Here is a 21,864-nt window from a genome sequence, read left to right as displayed (position 1 = left end):
AATAAAAGCCACAGAAGAAGAAGAACAGGAAAAGGAAGCAGTAGAAGAGCAGCAGGAGGAGGAAGGTAGGTCTGTGTGTAGGAAAGGAGGGAAGTGTCCTCTCAGTATTGGGACGCGGCCCGTCCTCTCAGGTAAACAGATGCTGAACTTTCTTCTGCAGTCCGGCGACATTAACCACCGCAACAACCCGGGATAAGTAAAGAAATAAACTCCATGCGTGTTGAGAGGGAAGGTAAAGAGCTGTTAAATGTGTGCTGCGGGCTGATCTGGGGTCAGACGGAGCAGATTAAACTTTGAGCTCTTTCATGTTCAGATCAGAGCAACAACAAAGTTCCTGGTAGCGGTTAGCTTCAGTTAGCACGGCGCTGTTAGCTGCCCGGTTTTAAAACCCAGGTAAAACTTTTGGTTCGGTTTGGTGCCAGCTGAGCGGGGACGGTAACGGAACCTGAAGGCGACGGTTATTCAAAGAATCCGTTTTAATGCGAAACACCGTGAATTACTGTAAGTTAGCTGTGTAACTTACTGTTAGCTCGCGGCTACACTCGGGATTTACAGTTAGAAGCTAACTAACCCGAGCTAACCAACCCGAGCTAACTAACCCGAGCTAACCAACCCGAGCCTGCTTTTATTCACTTTCACCGGGTCGTGTCGGTGTGAACCGGCTGTGTGCGCGGGCTCAACAGGTTTTATTAAAGTGCTTTAACGGTCGGTGAGGTCACCTTCAGGTACACGAGTATTATCAGCAAGTAATCAAAAGTATTAGTTGTCAGTATGTGTCCAGTCAGTCATGCAGATACACTCATATGTAAACATAAACTGAATGCTTTATACTTTTCGTCTTATGACACAGCATCTTATTTCATAATCTGATCACGTGTTATTGATCTGAAAAGCCACAAGTACAGTACAAGTACATCAAATGTGTATTTAAGTGCAGTAACGTGGGTAAATGAGCAGACTAGTGATGGAAGGTGAAATATCTGAAAGTGTGTTTGTATTTGAATGATTCTACTTTTATTGTGTTTTATTCTTTTTACTTAATTTCCCCTTCGGCTGATCGATAACGGAACATTTTAACTTATTCAGTTCAATTCTTAAACGCTTTATTTGTCCCCGAGGGGCGATTTAGTTTCGCAGCAGTACAAATAACACATTAGACAAACACGACAACAATGCAATTAAAAAAAAAAAACAGCTTCAGAGTATATAAAAACTAGTGTTGTAGTCAAGACCGCCTAAACCGAGACCAGTAGATGTTTGTTGTTGTATATTTTTATCTTGTCAGTTATATATTTATATGTTCACAATATTCTCTTCCGTTGCGTTACTTCTGCACAGACCCAGAATAATGCACATGTATATATCTGCAACGTTGTTCTTCTATTCCATATTTCTATATTTCTACATTTATTTATGTCGACTGTACATGTCGACATCACAACAGCAAATTCCTCGTATGTGTAAAACACTACTTGGCAATAAAGCTGCTTCTGATTCTGATTCTGAAGCCAAGACCAAGACCAGTTCCCCACATTACGTGACAAACGGTAAAATGTGAAACGAGGTCACAGGTCCTTCTCAGGTTGATCTGTAAGAGCCACATTCCCATTAAAACCACACAAACACTAAGAGCTAAAATGAACATTAGAGTCTTTATTCAACGCTGCTTCTCCGCGCTGACCATCGCGGGGACGGTCGTTAACGGGAACAACGCGTGTTTAATTAGGGTTATTGGTTGCTTTCAAAGCAACACGTTTTCCATCAAAGTTATTAGGATGTTAACAAATAAATCAGACGATGCAAAAGCAATTTATTCCCAAAGTTACCTGGATCAGGTGTTTCCATGATCCCGTAAATAACAAACCCACGCTCAGGAACTACTGGTTGTTTGCAGAACATTTTCTCGAATAACCGATAAATAAAAGAGTTTCTTAAAGGCGCTGATGAGGTTCGATGGCCGCTGGAATCTGTTTTCGGTGCATCACATGCATACAGCAAGCGGACACCAGTAAACAAAGCGTAACAGTGCAAAAACACGTCGGGTGAATGGGCAGTAGCGTGTGAGGCGGCGACCAAAGGGACGAGTTCAAAGCCCTGATGGCTGTGGGAACGTTTGGCCTCGGTACGCTACCACACTGGAATGAGAGCGGAGTAGAAAAGAACAAGGAGTTGATGTTTGATCCGGTGTTTCTGAAGCTGCCCGAGGAAGTGAAGTGTTTGTTGAGCTTTTGCAACGCCGTGTTCAGTGTGACTTGTCCACTTCAGGTTACTGCTAATGTGTCCGTGGCGGTGACTGGATTGCCGTTTATTTGCAAGGGTGTTTTGGGAGTCGTCTGAAGTCAAAAATGAGTTCCTGGGTTTTGGTTGTGTTGAGCTGGAGGTGACAGCTTGGTCCACCTACTGGGTTGCATGATGAGGCCTATAAGGGTTGTGTCGTCTGAATACTTTATGATTCTCACCTCGAGTGTCCGTGGACTTAACCACATGGTACCTGCCACCTATTTCCAGGAAAAACGCCTAAAATAACAAACCCAAAATAAATCAGTAACATCTCCTCAACCATTTGGCCTGGATGCATCATTCTGGTCTCTGAAAGGTCAGAAGCTGAGGAATATAAATCCATTGTGCATTAACATATTATTTTACCATTACAGACTACATGGAGATGCAATACAGAAAAAAATAAATTTAAAAGCTATATTTTAATGCAATAAACCATCAAAACCATCATCAGGTAGATTATAATGCACCTGAATATCTTCTAATACACCTGGAATCCAACTGTAACTGTAAATCTGATGAAAATAAACTGATTTACAACAGTTAGTACACAAGTTTTCAAAAATATACCAGGCAAATGTTTTGGCCACATTTACTGTTTAAATGTTCACTTTTATTGGGAGTTTTCTTCAAAACATTATTTCTGTCCACACGTTCCAAATAACAAAAAGCTTCCAAAACATTGAAATATTGATTAAAAACAGTCAGTGTTCCTCTGAGATAAAGAACTCCCCCATGCAAGTCTTCGTACTGAAGAGACGAATCGATTGATATCCTGCATGGTCGCCAGCAGAGGCCGATAAAGGCGCCTCCGCCGAAGCAAACTCTTCTTCTCTACTTCAATCTGGTTCTGCCAAACATGAAGTTTTGGAACTGGAACCAGGAAATAACAATGACGGGATCATCAGAATAGTTGCAGATTATTTTTTGCACCTGTGCAAAGATTTAATACAATATAAAAATTAAAGTCATCAATGGATGAATGGAATAATAAGTAGATTATTGTTGTTCCTCGGAGAAACACAGTAGGTCTTACAGATTGTTTACCTGAGCAGGTGTGATCGCACTCTGAGGTCAACATGCGCTTCCTGTGACGACGAGGCCGCAGGCCGCGGCGGACCGCTCCGGGACTACAGTTTGGACCCCGCTGTTACCGTCCTCCGATTGGTCGCCCGCCACCTGCCCTGTCAGCATGCAGCTGTCCTATCAGAAGCTGCCGGCCCAGCTGAGGCGGAGCTCCAGACTCCGGAAGCTGGCGGCCGCGCTGCTCGCCGCCTACGCCGTTAAAAGACTGTCGCCGTACATCTGGAGGAGGATACAGGTGAGACGCATACCTGCGCTCCTGATTAGGGACCGACCCGTGTGGGTGTTTCCGGGCCGATCCAGATTATTAGTAACCAGTTAGACCGATTTTTAATCTCCAGCACAAAACTTTGTTGAAAATAACTACATTAAAGTTAAGTCATGTTTAATCTTGATAAATAGTAAATTAAATCAGAGGTCTGTCCCTGAGATGGACTTAATAAACTTCTACTGTATTTATTTTATACTGATTTTATTGGTTCTATTCTCTTTTTGCTTTGTCATTACTAAATAACTGCCTTTTAAAGACGTCATTTAAAAACAGCAATCTAATATTTTATTCTAACTGTACAGCAGCAAAGTCACTTAAAATCACTTTCACACTGGAAACAAGTCAACTACATATTCCTGACATCAAAATACTGAGCTGTCAGTTTCAGTCCTCCTCTTCCTCCTCTTCCTCCTCCTCATCCACCTCTTCCTCTTCCTCCTCCTCCTCCTCTTCATCATCCTCCTCTTCCTCCTCCTCCTCCTCTTCATCATCCTCTTCTTCCTCCTCCTCCTCCTCTTCATCATCTTCCTCTTCTTCTTCCTCTTCCTCTTCTTCCTCCTCTTCATCATCCTCTTCTTCCTCCTCTTCCACCTCCTCTTCCTCCTCTTCCTCTTCCTCTTCCTCCTCCTCCTCTTCCTCCTCTTGTTGCTTGAATTTATTACAAAGAAATTAAAACAATTTAAATGAAAAGCAGCGTATCTTCACGTTTGAACCATGTTTGGTGTGTAAATGTTTGTTTCCAGTCAGCTGTGCAACTGTCTCTGTAACTCTGTAAAGGAACTGAAGCTGTCAGATAAATGTAGTGAAATAAAAAGTACAACATCTCCCTCTGTGGAGGAGCAGGAGGAGGAAGAGGCGTAAAATACAGCCGATATTTGCTCTGAACTGTTCTGCTGTTTATATTCTGTCCACAGCGTCACATCAGTCACATTCCTGTTGTCCTGTTTTATCTAATCTGGATCTTCTCATCTCTTGTTTCTGGAGCTGGAACAAGTGAATTTCACTTCTTATCTTATCTTAGTTTATTTGAGCTTATCTTGACTCTGGGTGTGTTTGTTTTGTTTTTTTTCCCAGAGGAGTGCAGCAGGTAAACAGCTGGGTGGAGATAATCTACCTGTGGGCGTGGTCAGCACCTCCTCCTCCAGCTCTGAGGACGGCAGTGGAGGGAAGAAGAAGAAGAGAGACAGCAGGTGTGCGAGAGAGATCAAACTTTCCTACATGATTTCTCACATTTTTTGCATTTCATGTTTAAATATGTAAATTAGTCAGTATCTAATGAAATATGCGCTAATTTGCATCTATTTCAAGAACCGAAATCTGATCTCTGGATTAAGTCAGGTTTAAAATCATTGTTTTATCTTGTTGACACATCGGATATCTCTTTTTATTACTGTCTTCAGGTCTCCGTCAGTGAACCGAGACTTTGTCCTCAGACTCTGTCGTCTGTTGAAGCTGTTGTTTCCACGGTTACTGTGTCCAGAGATCGGCCTGCTGGCTCTGCACTCGCTGACTCTGATGTCCAGAACCTTCCTGTCCATCTACGTCGCTGCTCTGGACGGTCGGTTACTCTCTGTCTGTTTGTTCTAGATGTTCTAGATGTTCTAGATGTCTGAGAATGTGACTAACAGTGTTGGTCTCCAGGGTTGATCGTGAAGTGCATCGTTCAGAAGGATCCTCAGGCCTTCGTGCTGCAGCTCTCTAAGTGGCTCCTCGTCGCAGTTCCTGCAACTTTCATCAACAGCGCCATCAGATTCCTGGAGGGTCAGCTGACCCTCAGGTTCAGGAGCCGATTGGTTGACCACGCCTACCAGCTGTACTTCACCAACCAGGTAGCACGCCCGCTGTGGTCGGACCGCCGGGCCCGAGCGCGAACCGTGCGAGGTCCCTATTGAAACTGAAGGGCTTATGTATTTATTTTTCTTTCTTTTTTCTGCAAAGTAACCTCAGTTTTGGGGCCTAAACACGCTCGAAAACTCACCAAACTTTGCACAAAATTCAGACGCAGCGAAAGATTTCATGTTTTACGGGTTTTGCTCCTGGGCGTGGCAAAATGGCAAAAGTTTCACCTACATGTACGAAATTCCTGTGGTACGTGTATCATGTCCACACGTACAAAAAAGCCTCTTGGAGCCGTCGCCTAAACCCAACAGGAAGTCTGCCATTTTGGATTTAATGGTCATTTTTGGCAATTTATACACTTTGTACTTTAACAAACTCCTCGCAGGGATTTAGTCCAATCGACTTCAAATTTGTGCTGTACAGTCTAAACCCATTGATGATTAAAAGTTGTACAAACGGTTATTACCAGTCGACCAGTTTGCCCGTGGCGTGCTATCAAAACTCGATGATTCGCCATGAAATAGGAAGTTGTTGTAACTTCAGTCTACAAGCTCACATCTGCACCAAACTTTATATGTATAATAAGAGTCCCGCCCTGAACACACCCCTATGCCAATATTCACTCAAAGTCATAGCGCCACCTGCTGGCAACAGGAAATGACACATTTTACGCTGTAATGTACTACTCCTAGCAGGTTGGACATATCAACTTCAAAACTGTCCCAGGAAACCCTGAACACATTGATGAGGCCATGTTGTAAAACTTGTGAGTTCACAGTTAAAGCCGTGGCGGTGGCGTGGCGGCGAAGTTCCACGCTTCGCCATGACACAGGAAGTTGTTGTAACTTGACTGTACAAGGTCAGATCTGTACGAAATTTTACACGTTTAATAAAAATCCTGCACTGAACACATGCCGACATTCACCCATGGTCGTAGCGCCACCTGCTGGCAACAGGAAGTGACCTTTAACGAAGCAGCGCCCGAACACATCTACATGCCAATATTTAGTTATAGTCATAGCGTCAAGTGCTATGTAGCGCCACAAATGGGACACAGGAAGTGATGATTAACACCTTTGTGCAGTATCTGAAGCACATGCCAAATTCACAGGCACATTCTCCAGAATCTGCAACGCGGCCGCCGCACACCTTGACGCGCTACACGTGCGAGGGCCCGCCCAACGCTGCTTGCAGCTTTAATGTAGTTTGAATCCGCCATAGAGCACGTTGTCACTTCTGTTCTTTCTCTCTCTTTCTGCAGACTTACTACCGTGTCAGTAACATGGACGGCCGCCTGTCCAATCCCGATCAGTCTCTCACCGAGGACATCGTCATGTTTTCAGCCTCCATCGCCCACCTGTACTCCAACCTCACCAAACCCATCCTGGACGTGGTCGTCACCTGCTACACGCTGCTGCGCACCGCACACTCCAAAGGTGCGTTCGCTTTAACACGAGACACTCTGAAGGTCGGAGAGTGTGTGTTACTGACTGTGATCTTCCTTCCTGCAGGGGCCAACACCACGTGGCCGTCCGTCATCGCCGGCCTGGTGGTGGTGCTCACCGCCAAAGTCCTGCGCTCCTGCTCGCCTCGATTCGGGAAGCTGGTGGCCGAGGAAGCGAGGAGGAAAGGAGACCTGAGATACATGCACTCTCGCATCATCGCCAACTCCGAGGAGATCGCTTTCTACGGAGGACACAAGGTGACACACGCCGCCTAGTGGACAGGAAGGACATGAGGCTTGAATAAGAATCTCAGTCAGGCCATGAAGTCTTTTCCATCCCAAAGTCTCACAGTGTGTTTCATAATAATATGTAACATTGAGTTTGGGTGCGTTTGATTCGCAGACGGAGATGGCCCTGTGTCTGATGATAACGTTTAGTTTGGGTGCGTTTGATTCGCAGGTGGAGATGGCCCTGTGTCTGATGTAACGTTTAGTTTGGGTGCGTTTAATTCGCAGGTGGAGATGGCCCTGTGTCTGATGTAACGTTGAGTTTGGGTGCGTTTGATTCGCAGGTGGAGATGGCCCTGTGTCTGATGTAACGTTGAGTTTGGGTGCGTTTGATTCGCAGGTGGAGATGGCCCTGTGTCTGATGTAACGTTGAGTTTGGGTGCGTTTGATTCGCAGGTGGAGATGTCCCTGTGTCTGATGTAACGTTGAGTTTGGGTGCGTTTGATTCGCAGGTGGAGATGGCCCTGTGTCTGATGTAACGTTGAGTTTGGGTGCGTTTGATTCGCAGGTGGAGATGTCCCTGTGTCTGATGTAACGTTGAGTTTGGGTGCGTTTGATTCGCAGGTGGAGATGTCCCTGTGTCTGATGTAACGTTGAGTTTGGGTGCGTTTGATTCGCAGGTGGAGATGTCCCTGTGTCTGATGTAACGTTGAGTTTGGGTGCGTTTAATTCGCAGGTGGAGATGGCCCTGTGTCTGATGTAACGTTGAGTTTGGGTGCGTTTAATTCGCAGGTGGAGATGGCCCGCTGTCTGATGTAACGTTGAGTTTGGGTGCGTTTAATTCGCAGGTGGAGATGGCCCAGCTGCAGAGGAGCTACACGTCTCTGACTTCTCAGATCCATCAGATCCTGCTGAAGCGTCTGTGGTACATCATGCTGGAGCAGTTCCTCATGAAGTACGTGTGGAGCGCCTCCGGCCTGGTGATGGTCGCCGTGCCAATCATCACTGCCACGGGATACTCTGAACACGGTAAATACACGCCGAGAATCCGTCACGCACACACTGCCGGTGACGGCATCAGAGTAATGATGTCAGCTGTGACCTTTGACTTGTGATGTCAGACTCTGAGGAGGTGAAGCAGGCTGTCATGGTGATGAAGGAGGAGGAGCTGGTGAGTGAGAGGACGCAGGGCTTCACCACGGCCAGAAACCTCCTCAACGCCGCCGCCGACGCCGTGGAGAGGATCATGAGCTCGTACAAGGAGGTACGCATCCTCCTCCTCTTTGCCTCCTGTAGCTCCTCCTCCTTCTGAAACACCTCCTCCTTCTGAAACTCCTCCTTCTGAAACTCCTCCTCCTCTGTCTGAAACTCCTCCTCCTTCTGAAACACCACCTCTGTCTGAAACACCTCTTTCTCTGTCTGAAACACCTCCTCTGTCTGAAACACCTCCTCTGTCTGAAACTCCTCCCTTTTCTGAAACACCACCTCCTCTGTCTGAAACTCCTCCCTTTTCTGAAACACCACCTCCTCTGTCTGAAACTCCTCCCTTTTCTGAAACACCACCTCCTCTGTCTGAAACACCTCTTTCTCTGTCTGAAACACCTCTTTCTCTGTCTGAAACACCTCTTTCTCTGTCTGAAACACCTCTTTCTCTGTCTGAAACACCTCTTTCTCTGTCTGAAACACCTCTTTCTCTGTCTGAAACTCCTCCTCCTCCTTCTGAAACACCTCAGTCAGAAACACCTCCTCTGTCTGAAACACCTCTTTCTCTGTCTGAAACTCCTCCTCCTCTGTCTGAAACTCCTCCTCCTCTGTCTGAAACACCTCCTCCTTCTGATACACCACCTCCTCCTTCTGAAACACCACCTCCTCCTTCTGAAACACCTCCTCTGTCTGAAACACCTCCTCCTCTGTCTGAAACACCTCCTCCTCCTCTGAAACACCTCCTCCTCTGTCTGAAACACCTCTTTCTCTGTCTGAAACACCTCTTTCTCTGTCTGAAACACCTCTTTCTCTGTCTGAAACACCTCTTTCTCTGTCTGAAACACCTCCTCCTCTGTCTGAAACTCCTCCTGCAGGTGACGGAGTTGGCCGGTTACACGGCTCGAGTCTCTGAGATGCTGGACGTGTTTGAAGATGTGAAGGAGGGAATCTACCGCCGCTCTGCAGACAGAGAGGAGGAGCTAACAGGAGGAGGAGCCGTGGTTCAGCACGGTCAGAGGGTCTGTGGTCGTCTGGAGATCAGAGGTAGGGCGCCGGACTCGTCTACCTGTTCAGATCTTCTTCCTGAATGTTTGACTTGTGATGCAGAGGATCTTTTTATAGTGTGTGAAAAGAATGATTTAAAATACTCTGTGGATCCGGTTCTTCTTCTGGACTCTCGGTTCTGGTTCCTTCACCTCGGATCTTGTCAGCGCTCGGTGACCTTCCTCCTCTCCTTCCTGTCTCTAAAGTGAGAGGAGTCTCTGTCCTAGAGCGGCGTCTCTGGGTCTCACCTGTAGCCATCGTCGGTTTCCCTTCAGTATAAAAGGTGAACGTCGGCTCACCTGTGTTTTGGACCTGAGGCGTTGCTGCTGTTAGCGTCAGCTGGATCTGGGAGAGCGCGACACGTTGAACACGGTGACACGTTGAACGCGGCGACGCGTTCCTTCAGATTCACCCCGTGTTGAAGGAAACGCTTCGTCACGTCGGAGCTGCTTCCTCCTTTGCACCGAACCTCCTGACTGCAGCTGCTGCAGTTTGTTAGTGAAGCTGAGCCAAACTTTGGAGCGTTTGCTGCGGCCCGTCACGGTCCGGGACCAGGACCGGAACCAGAAGGACTCTCTTCTTCACGCTTTGTTGACGTTCGGTCGGCGTAGCAGCTCCTGGCAGATCAGAGACACTCTGATGGGCTGTAAACATGAGACATGCAGGAAGTTTTGAACCGAGGAGCAGGATCCAAACGCACGGGTCTTAACGAGTCCACGGTTCTCGATACTCAGCCCTACATGAGACTGTCAGGTGTGTAAATCTGTAAAGCGTTTTGGGCGGCTTGATTGCGCACAAAGTCGACGTAAAGATGTCATTTCCTGCGAATTCGCTCCGGACGGCACGAAAGACGCGTTTGTCGCGTCATTCGACATTCTGTCTGAAACACCTCCTCTTTCTGAAACATCACCTCCTTCTCTGTCTGAAACATCACCTCCTTCTCTGTCTGAAACATCACCTCCTCCTCTGTCTGAAACATCACCTCCTCCTCTGTCTGAAACACCTCCTCTGTCTGAAACATCACCTCCTCCTCTGTCTGAAACATCACCTCCTTCTCTGTCTGAAACATCACCTCCTCCTCTGTCTGAAACATCACCTCCTCCTCTGTCTGAAACACCTCCTCTTTCTGAAACATCACCTCCTTCTCTGTCTGAAACATCACCTCCTTCTCTGTCTGAAACATCACCTCCTCCTCTGTCTGAAACACCTCCTCTGTCTGAAACATCACCTCCTCCTCTGTCTGAAACATCACCTCCTCCTCTGTCTGAAACACCTCCTTCTCTGTCTGAAACACCTCCTCTGTCTGAAACATCACCTCCTTCTCTGTCTCCTTCTCTGTCTGAAACATCACCTCCTTCTCTGTCTCCTTCTCTGTCTGAAACATCACCTCCTCCTCTGTCTGAAACACCTCCTTCTCTGTCTGAAACACCTCCTCTGTCTGAAACATCACCTCCTTCTCTGTCTCCTTCTCTGTCTGAAACATCACCTCCTTCTCTGTCTGAAACACAGATAAACACAGATAAATTCGGGAGACCAGATTCTATTTCTATCTATTTCTTGGCTCCACGTCACCTTGTGCTGCTGTGCTAATTTGAATTTCCCCTACAGCTGATCCATAAAGGAACCTTTCAGCTTCATCTGAAAGACTCTTTAACTCCTCCTCAGCACTGCAAACCAGTTTTATTTCTGTATATCATTATTTAATATTTGTACATAACCTTTGATCTGTGAACTACAAACTGCATCTCGTACCTCGTTATAACAGATGGATCGTAACTCTTTAGTGTTGCTTTGAGTTTCAGAAGACATGATGAAGTCTGTGTGTGCAGGTCACGTGATCAGTGTGGAGAAGGGGATTCGCTGTGAGAACCTGCCAATCATCACTCCGACCGGAGACGTGGTGGTTTCCAGCCTCAACATCCAGGTAACGCATGCAGCGATGCAGTGTGTGTGTGTGGCCACACGGGGTCAGTGTTGTTCCTCTTCACTGATGATCCCTCACAGTCAGATTAAATCAAAGCCTTATGTCTCTGTCAATATGATCTTAATCATCTAAAATCAGTTCAGGCGCATTGCCCCTAAAAATAGGTCTCCTCCACCTCGCCGCAATCCATCCGTTTATTTATTTATCAATTCATTTAAATGGGACAGCTCATATTAATGAACATATTAAGTGCAATTTTAATTGTATTAAAGTTCTATTTAGTGCAGCAGGGTCAGTTATGAGGTGACTGTTTGTGTCCCCAGTGCAAATCATTTTGTGAAGTGTTTTTTTGGACAAATACTAGTTACTTAAAGTCAGTTGTTATTAATTCTGATCACAATGAGACTCCTCAGTTGTTGTTTTTAACATTTTCAAAGCTTTGGTTTCAGAGGTACTCTGGGATTTTGCCATGTCCCCAGTCAGCTGTGATCTAAAATATAACCCGTAAAAACACACGTAATTCCAAATATTTCATTGTTATTTAATTTTTTTATGTTCAAAATCTATTTAACCAAATGATGTTTTATCAAAATTTTTCACTTTTGTACAAAAGAAATAAGGTTTTATGTTTGTCCCCAGTTTGACATTTTTTAGGGAGGAACCGAAATGAAAATTCTTGGCCGAAACCGAATATAATGAAAACACTTTCCTGAACACAGAACACAGTCACATTTTTTCCATTTATTTTGCCTCTTTGTTTACCATTGGATAAATTAAACAGTCAAAATGAGCTTTTTCCTCAGTGTAGCTATGGTGGGGGGGTCCGGGGCCCGAGAGGGGCCGGTAAAGTAAATTACATGAGTCCATTTACTTTTAATAGACACATGTAATATATTTTCTACTTCCTGTGAATATAATCCAGTTAATCTTATTTCCATCCTGTACAGACGCCTTATTTTGAAAACCGGACGTTGTCACATGTGTTTCCTCCTCGTGCTAAATCCATCCAGTCCGACCCGGTTTGATAAATAAAGTTGTAACATGAAGACTTCACAGCTTCTCTTCATACTAAAGAGACAAAGTGACAGGATAAAGTCTCTAACCTGCCTGTCAGCTCGCTCTGGGCCGCTTCACTTACCGTAAAGGCTGGAATACGTGTGCACTCCAAATTTAGGCGCGGCTAACTTAATCGCCGTCTCACAGACGAGAGACAGAAACACTCAAAGCGGTTCTTTTCTAAGAAGTCAGCCACAGATGGAGCAGATGTGCTGGAGACAGTTCAGCAGGACAGCGTCTGCAAACGGCTCGGACTCTTTAAAATGCTTCCACGCTGCCGACATCTTGGCAACGCGATTGTTCAGTAAAGTTTATTCGGTCATTAGACTCATTAGGCCGAACACAGAAAGGGCTGTTTTTGCTGTTTTCAGCCGAACATTCGGTTCATCCCATTTACATTCAGTCAGTTCAATGTGTTTGGACGTTACGTGTCCACCCTGTCAGGCCTCGGTTCTGAGGAGATCAATAGATTCCTCATCGAGGGTTGAAGGTCATGTGAGCCATCGTGCTCACGAGACGTTGAGTAATTCTTATCATAAATCACTTTTCTTGTGTAAAAACACGTTTTCTGAACGCGCTTGTTTTTCTCACCACTGTGCTGTTTACAAATGACTTTATTGTTCTATCAAATATCTAATAAGAGTGAGGAACATGTGATTTCTATAAAAATATCTTTTTAGTAGCAACGATGCCCTGAAAACCCTTTAAAACAGTTATATCTGTCGTCCTGCGTGTCACATGTTGTTAATATATCTGACTTTAATACAGTAAAGGAGCTCGACCAGTATGTTTTTCATGAAGTTAGATCCTTGATGTGACAGAACTTTAAAATATAGCTCAACTATTTATTTATCCTCAGTTTTGATGTCCAAATGGGACGACAACGTTGTCGGACTGGTCGATCTGTGGCCGCAGCTCGTTTTTACAACAAGAGTGATGATCTGTGTTTTTAAAAACGTTTCCAGTGTTTCAGCTTTTCAAAAATCTGACTTTGAAGGCCCGTGCCGAATGTCCAGACACCGGCGTCTTCACTTCCAGTGTTTCTCAGCTCACATAGGATGGTGATGACGTCAGTCAGTACTGAGCACGCTCAGTGCGCCGCACTCCTTTATCTCTGTTACCATCTCTGAGGTCAGAGGTCAGAGCCGAGGCTACAGCTCATTAGCACGCACACACAACAGAGCGATTATAGAGACTTTTCTGTGGTGAAGACAGAGGAAGAGCGAGGCGAGATGGAAAGAGAAGAAGAAGAAGAGGAACATTGATGGCAACAGAAACGCTTCTCTGTCGTCTGATTCTCGACCTTCGACCTCGTCGCCCTCATACACGCTCTGTGATTGGTCCATTCTCTCTGGGTGTCGTGAGGAAGAGTTCAGCGTCTGCAGTCACGTCTATGGAGACATTTTCCAGCGTTTCAGGTCGGACGTTAGAGCGACGGCATGTAGAAAGATGCCAGTGAAGGTCCCAAGGAAGCAGGAGTGAGGATCTCCCTAACGATTCGATTTGATTACCTTTCAGAGAGCTGCGATTATCGATGCATCTTCTTTTTCTGTACAGGATTTTTGGAAAATTACTAAACTTTTATTTGCACATTAAAATCCTCGTTTGCCTCCGTAATGCACTTTACTAAGCTCAGCTCCTCCTGCTCGCCAGCGTGCTTCCTTTAAGTTTTCTGACTTATCTGCAGGCGGAAAGATAGTTGAACCATCAGTCTGTGTTCAGGACAGAGCAGCCAAAATCATTAGTGCATCGATATTAATCATTCATGCTGCAGCGGCTGTGAGCCGGATACAGGGTGGACGCCACGGATTGTCCTGCTGCTGAATTTCCCAGAGTTTCACCATTAAAATCGTGTTATTAGTTAACATTTCGTTCATTCAGCTACATGCCCTGTTAAGAGAAATAACTGCCACATGTGACCTGCATTTGTCCCTTTCATTTATATGTGATGTTGTTTGTTTTATTTCTATTTAAATTGTAACTGAGCCGTCTGTTTTCCTTCTGTGCAGCAGAGCGTAAATGTAAACATGGACGAATTGTACCAATTTACATTTACTCATTTGGCAGACGCTTTTATTCAAAGCGACTTCAACAGAGCATGAAACACAGCACGAGATCTACAGCTGACAATAAAGACTAGTAAGAGCTAACACTAGTAAGGGACTGAGGTCGCTTTGTGTGAAGGGATGGCAGAGCCAGACGGCGTTCACTGGAGGAGCGCAGTGTCCCAGAAGGAACGTGGGCTTGGATTATGGAGTTTAGGTAGATGGTGCAGACCCAGGAGGAGCTCTGGATGCAGCATCAGGGACTTCGATTAGATTCTGGAGACCCCGAGGAGCCAGTGGAGGTCACTGAGTGATGGAGGGACATGAAACCAGTCCAAAAGGACTCAAGTCGCTCCATTACTGTGTGGCCTCCACTCGCTCCCCGGGGCCTACCTACTACCATTTCTGTGAGATAAAATATAACTACCTTCGGACTGTTCTGAAATATTGGTATTTTAGAATTCCAATTAAAAACCTTTTCTATTGATAAACAAGTTCTTTGAGCCAGAAGCCACGAAACAAGCAGCAAGCACGTAGAGTTTCAAACTGTGGCTTTTCTTCCCCTCAGGTGGACGAGGGGATGAACGTGTTGATCACAGGTCCAAACGGCTGCGGGAAGAGTTCTCTGTTCAGGATCCTCAGTGGACTGTGGCCTGTTTATGGAGGAGTACTGTACCGTCCAGAACCACAGCACATGTTCTACATCCCTCAGAGGTAATACTACTACAACTACTACAACTACTAGTATTATGCTGTCCAGTTGTTCTTCACACCAGGTCTGCAGTCAGCAGCGCCGGCCCGTGTCATAGGCGGTTGCCTTGGGCGCAAACTGTCAGGGGGCTCCGCAATAGACGGTTTTCAACTCTGTGTCAATCAACTGTGCCCAGCTTCTGCGACACCGGCGTACGCCGTGATGGTAATTAAGGGCGCTTTCACACCTGCCTCATTTACTTCGGTTGAATCGCACTAGAGTTCGTTTTGGGCAGGTGAGAATGCAGCACTTGCACTCGGGTGCGCACCACAAGCGTACCGAGACCTGCTTGAAGAGGCGGTCTCGGTACGCTTTCAAACAAACTCTGGTGCGGTTCGCTTGTGGTGTGAAAGCAAACAAACCAACCTCAGGATTTTATGACAGCAGAGATCTGATCTGAGCTTTATTTCCAAAGCTGAACCTCTAATAAATCCGTCTGCTGACTGCGACATGTGTTCAGCAATCTTATAATTGATCTGTATAAGCCGCTGTGTTTACGTTTATGTTTAAGTCTTTTGGTAACGTCAGCGCGGGTATTTTCCCTGATTAATAGGTTAAAATCTGTTTAAAAAAAGGAGAGCACTCCGTTTACCCTGTCACTTCATTAAGTCCACAAAACATGTGTGACAGCGAGACCGCAGCATAAACCCTGAATAATTCCTGCACTACATTATTCATATTAGGCTCTGCGGTCGACCTGCGGTCTAACTTCAGGCTACAATTCATGCTCATAATAAATTATTACTTTGTGAGTGTGAACATGAACCGGACCAGAACTGAAATGCAGCAGTGTATCGGTTTTTTTTCACTTGGTCGGCACCAAATGAACCGAACTACCGGTGTGAAAACGCACTGGCGCTGTGAGTCCAGACAGTCGGGACGAGTCATGTCGTATTTTTGCAACATAAACATGTAAAACCTGAAGCGCAGCCCTGCTCTGTATCTGCTGAAGTTCGCCTGTGGATTTGTGGTGAAATTTCTGTTTCAGCTGGTTTCGGTTTCACACGCAGCATTCAGTCCCAAACTGCGTCGGCCAAACAGTCTGAAGGGGATAATGCACAGCAGAGGACAGGTCTTTGTCTTTGTCTTTGTCTTTGTCTTTGGCAGAGATTCTGAATGTACAGCAGGTTTTGAACATGAGCTGAAAACCTGCTGAAACACAGCAGCCACTAAAGTCCAGGAGTTTATAATGAACATTAAAATGAGCTTATTTGAGGTGTCACATGCAAAAGACAGAGGAGAAAGAGGAGGGAAGGCTGAATCACACCTGCATGTGCGCTGACTCAGCAGGGATTTTATTAAATCAGAAAAGTTGATCTACAGGAGAAAAGATTTAAAAGCAGTAGCTACAGAATGCCTGAAACTCTCTCTGCATTATAGAAGTTAATATTTTAGATTTTGATTTGTCATCTGACGCCTGTATTTTGTGTTTTTCTGAGCAGTTGAAACTTTTCCAGCAGAATTTTTCACCAGACTGCAGGAAATGAAGTCTTCCGAGCTTAAACTTTTCTGTGGGACGGCCCCCAGACCCTCCTCTTCATTTGAGTCCCCCCCCACCAATTTCTCACCTAGGGCTCCAAAAGTCGTCAGTGACGTCTGTCGAGATGCCTCTGTAGCTCGGCCCTCGGCTGCCGGACCCGAGCGGCGGCAAGAAGCTTCACTGTTGAAGTACTGATGTGGTTCTGTGTACTGCGCAGGCCCTACATGTCAGAGGGGACCCTCAGAGACCAGGTGATCTACCCGGACTCGCTGGAGGAGATGGTTCAGAGAGGAGTCAGAGATTCAGATCTGGAGGAAATCCTTCGGACCGTCCACCTGCTCTACATCCTGGACAGAGAGGGAGGTCAGTGAGTGTTTAGGATTAACGAGTTAATCATCAGCTGATCTGCAGGTAAACCGTTTGATCCAATCAGAGCTGGCTCTGTCACCACATGATCCTCTCAACTAAATTCATACTGTTAGAAATCCTCTTTCATAATAATATGAAATGTGAGTTTACTTTCGCAGAGCTGGAACCTGCTGACGGGGCCCCGGCCCTGAACGCACCGCAGAGCTCCTGGTCTTTACTGTTTGTTGTGGTGTCTCCGTCAGGCTGGGAGTCGGTCAGCGACTGGAAAGACGTTCTGTCTGGAGGAGAGAAACAGAGGATGGGGATGGCTCGCATGTTCTACCATCGGTAAATGTTTACTGACTGCACCTCCAAAAGGTCTCGCACACAGACCAGGTTCAGTAAAGCCGCCGTCCTCCTGATCCGTCCTGAGCTCCGTCAGAGCGTCTGAAGGGGTTTTTCAGAAGTGAAACCTCTGGAGACTTTAAAACTACAGTGTGTGACAGCAGCCTCTGTGCATGATTAGTCCAGATCCACCAGTGGATCCTGTTCCCAGCTGTAGTCCCGGTCTCTGAGGAGGTACTCTGGACCTGGAGCCGGATCGGAGGCTGAACACGATGATGGATGTTTACTGACTTCTCTCTCTCTTTCTCTGCGTGTTGTGTGAATGTCTCTCGTCCAGCCCTCGCTACGCTCTGCTGGACGAGTGTACGAGCGCCGTCAGCATCGACGTGGAGGGAAGCATCTTCCAGGCTGCAAAGGATGCTGGGATAGCCCTGCTGTCAATCACGCACAGACCCTCCCTGTGGTGAGCACACACACACAGCAGGACATGGATTATTATTGGAACAGTAACATCAGGTAGTTTCAGTGTCTTCAGCCTGCAGGGGGCAGCAGAGCTCCGAGCTGCTCCGGCTGCCACACCCTGATGTTTCTGTCCTCCTCTTCTTCTGTCTCCTCTAACAGGAAGTACCACTCTCACCTGCTGCAGTTTGATGGAGAAGGAGGATGGAGGTTTGAACCTCTGGACGCCTCCACCCGTCTCTCCCTGCAGGTCTGTCTGGTGTTGAAATCAAACCCTTACTGTTGCTGCTCCTCAGCCTCGGTGGAGCTCTGCACATCGTTTCCTGTCCTGGCTTTTTAAAATACCCAAAAGCGTGTTAAAGAAAGAAAAAGGGTCACCAGATTCAGACTTCGGGTTGAGTTCACCAACATGAAAGCTCCTGTTCACTCAGGAAAGGATTTATATTTAAATCACAGCAAATATTGGTTGGAGGTAGATTTTTCTTCTGTTTTTTTATGCAGCATTTTTTTCAGCACCTGCCTGAAACCTCTGCACAGAACTTTATGTGCTGCACATAAATAAACACACCGATCAGCCGTAACGTCCTGAGCGCCTGACAGGTGAAGCGTAGAACGCTGATTACCTGGTCACCTGTCAGGCGGCAGGTCAACATCGTGTCCTCAGAGTTGATGTGTTTGAAGCAGGAGCAATGGGCAGCGTGAGGATCGAAGGCCAGCCCGACGAGCTGCTGCTGGTTCTGATAGAAAGGGGTCCAGGGCTCGACGGGTCGGGGCAGCAGGTGGTCATAATGTTATGGCTGATCGGTGGAATCATCAGAGGCCCCACGATACGATATCATTGCTATTTATTACCTTTTTTCCAACTTTGTCAACATCTTTTTTTATCTAAAAAGATAAATTTCTCACTTTTTTAGTCCCCCAGATGGAGCTGTTGAGTTTTCTGTTGGACTGAAACACGATTCTTAAATTCTGATGTGCAATCTAAACAATAAAACATCGATACTTGTGTACGTTACGTGTATCGATACAGTATTGCCACGAAAGATATTGCGATACTATGCTGTATTGATTTTTTTTGTGTGTGTGCTTCTGTCTGTGTATGTCCGCCCTCTGATTGGCTGGTTACCTGTCCAGGTGTAACCCCGCCCCGCGTCCACACACCACGTGTTTCAGTGAGCTCGACACTCAGCTCAGTGAATCTGTTCAGTTTGTGAAGATGTGAAAATAAATAAATAAATAAATAACTGAACTTCCTCAGCTGACCCACGGGCCCTGCTGCGGTAACCATGGTAACCAGCGTCCGTGCAACATCACGCCTCCGGCACGTTGTGTGTCTGTGTGTGTGTGTGTGTGTGTGTGTGTGTAAAACAGAGTGAGAGGAAATCAACCAATCAGCTGCCTACGCGTTTTGTTTAAAATGATCGTGAAACTTTATTTAAACGGGTCGCGCTGACGCTTTTTGTCTGCTTCCTTTCTCAGGAGGAGAAACACCGACTGGAGAGTCAGCTGTCGGGGATTCCCAAGATGCAACAGAGACTGGCGGAGCTGTGTGTCCTGCTGGGGGAGGAGGAGGAGTGAACTGCAGAGGAAGAGTCCCTGATGGAAGAAATCTGCTTTTTTTAATAGTTACCATGGAGACACACACAGCAGGCTGATCATGTGATTGATCTGATGGTTGTAAGTTTCTCGGGCTGATCTGGTGTCTGTTGTGAGTTTAACTGGTGTGATGGAGCTGCTCACTAACAGGACCGGTCCTTGATTACAGACGGTGATCAGAAACATTAATAAAGAACTTTAATATGAGACGTTATAAACGAGACGAAGCTGCACAATCGCCAGGAACAATTTACAAAAGTAGTAAAAACTAGGGCTGAACAATCCAAATCACAGCACGGCCTACCGACATATTTGTTAAAGGTCATGTGTGCCAAAATAACATGTTAAATTAATCAGCCCCTCCAGGATTTTGCCATCACAACTACAAACCCCCGCGAGTTCGTTGCCACGCATCATCAAACTCACTTCGTTGTTTAGAAGACCAGGAATCCAGATCTTCTTCACCAAAGTGGGTAACATAAAGAGAGAGAACGTTAGAAACTCATGGAGGACGTCAGACGTGACTCTGAGACGCAGGCTGCTGCATGCATTTAAGGATTCAGCTTTAAAACGTTTAAAACGTCACAGTTTTCACTTATTCCCACAGTTTCACCTCAGAAAAATGCCCAAGAACATCACAGTTTTTTTTTTTTTTAAACTGCAGCAAAATCACAAAAAAGTCCCGCGAGATCCTGGAGGGACTGATATAAGATCGTGTCCCACAAATCATCTTCTAGAGACTTAAGAAAACATCTGTGTTTGGTACAGATCCTGCAAAAGTCGCACTGTAATTCATTCTAATGTTTTTCAACGAAAATGAGAGCAATGATGTAAAAATGATCAACGGACCACGGTCGCCCGCTGAGGCTGCAAAGGTTCAAACTGCTCACCTGAAACTCATCGTTCACACAGCGACAGCAGAACCTGCAGGAGCAACCTGCTCAAGGACACTTCGACTCGATCAAACCGCCGACCTTCTGATTAGTGGACGACCCGCTCTACCTCCTGAGCCGCGGCTCTGAGTTTTTTTTTTTTTTTTTGTGAACAAACTGATAATTGATGATTATTCAAATTAATATATATTAAAACAGAGAATCTGATGAAGCCTCCTGTGTGCTCCTGTTTGTTTTTTAATGTAATCTGTTCTAGAACAGCCTGCCCTGGTTTGTGCTGGAATATTTATTTTTTATTAATATAAAGTTATTAATATTCTGAATATGTGATGCAGATAAAGTTAAACGTAGAAAGCAGAGAAGAAGAAAAGTATTTCCTGATTAATAGTGGATTATTTGTTCAGGATCAGTTCAGGTTTCAGTCAGAGTTTTACGCTTGTAAGTCTGAACAGTCACAGCCTCTACTGATTAATGCAAATATTGGTCTTTTGTCCCTGTCAGGGTCCTGTGGACTGATGTTTCCAGTGATCTGATTGGTCAGTGTTATCTGTGAACATGGTGATCTAGACCAGTTAAAATTAAACGAGCCTCATGACACCTGGAGTGGATTCAGGCCCGACAAAACATAGCAAAACACTTATTTGTGTTGGACACCCTTTTATGCGAGTGTTGCAACTACGGCAGCTGAGAAGGACATGATGAAATCTATTTGTACACAAAATTCTGCGTTTGCCGTCCACAGTAGCCGAGAACATTGAGTTAAAGGCTTTGTGGGAACTCGGGGGCCACCAAACAGACCTTAAAGTTGCTTCACATGTTTCACACTGCTTCACATTTCACCCCGCTTCACATGTTTCACAGAGTTTCACGTTTCACATCGTTCCACATGTTTCACATTGTTTCACGTTTCACACTGTTTCACGTTTCACACCGCTTCACGTTTTACATCGTTCATGTTTCACATAGTTTCACGTTTCACACTGCTTCATGTTTACATCGTTCATGTTTCACACCGTTTCACGTTTCACACCGCTTTACATGTTTCACACCGCTTTTCATGTTTCACACTGTTTCACGTTTCACACCGCTTCACGTTTCACCCCGCTTCACGTTTTACATCGTTCATGTTTCACATAGTTTCACATTTCACACTGCTTCATGTTTACATCGTTCATGTTTCACACCGTTTCACGTTTCACACCGCTTTACATGTTTCACCCTGCTTCATGTTTTACATCGTTCATGTTTCACACCGTTTCACGTTTTACATCGTTCATGTTTCACACCGTTTCACGTTTTACATCGTTCATGTTTCACACCGTTTCACGTTTCACACCGCTTTACATGTTTCACCCTGCTTCATGTTTTACATCGTTCATGTTTCACACCGTTTCACGTTTCACACCGCTTCACATGTTTCACACAGTTTCACATTTCACACTGCTTCATGTTTACATCGTTCACGTTTCACACCGCTTTACATGTTTCACCCTGCTTCATGTTTTACATCGTTCATGTTTCACACCGTTTCACATTTTACATCGTTCATGTTTCACACCGTTTCATGTTTTACAT

The 21,864-nt window shown here is 45.6% G+C and overlaps 1 protein-coding gene across 3 annotated transcripts; it reads left to right on the top strand.

The window, feature by feature from the left end:
• Positions 1–80: 80 nt before the first annotated feature.
• Positions 81–20,500, top strand: abcd1 (ATP-binding cassette, sub-family D (ALD), member 1). 3 transcript variants are annotated; one of them, XM_038722650.1, is made up of 17 exons: positions 81–131; positions 3,336–3,601; positions 4,709–4,824; positions 5,035–5,192; positions 5,276–5,463; positions 6,735–6,909; positions 6,985–7,175; positions 7,994–8,174; positions 8,267–8,409; positions 9,224–9,392; positions 11,222–11,316; positions 14,986–15,131; positions 16,866–17,011; positions 17,260–17,344; positions 17,679–17,804; positions 17,963–18,050; positions 19,280–20,500. In XM_038722650.1, exons 2-17 carry the CDS (start codon positions 3,473–3,475, stop codon positions 19,376–19,378), a joined length of 2,235 nt encoding a protein of 744 aa, XP_038578578.1. In that variant the 5' UTR covers positions 81–131; positions 3,336–3,472; the 3' UTR covers positions 19,379–20,500. The 3 variants fall into 3 exon arrangements, with proteins under 3 accessions (XP_038578578.1, XP_038578577.1, XP_038578579.1); XM_038722649.1 differs by having other exon boundaries at positions 96–232; XM_038722651.1 differs by lacking the exon at positions 81–131 and adding an exon at positions 283–393.
• Positions 20,501–21,864: the final 1,364 nt, after the last annotated feature.

This window comes from Micropterus salmoides, unplaced genomic scaffold (genome assembly GCF_014851395.1).
Source record: "Micropterus salmoides isolate LMB-PRFRI ecotype aquatic unplaced genomic scaffold, ASM1485139v1 Ms_hic_scaffold_16, whole genome shotgun sequence".
NCBI classification, from domain to species: Eukaryota; Metazoa; Chordata; class Actinopteri; order Centrarchiformes; family Centrarchidae; genus Micropterus; species Micropterus salmoides.
Note: the sequence above shows the minus strand (reverse complement) of the source record. Positions and strands in the feature narration are given on the sequence as shown.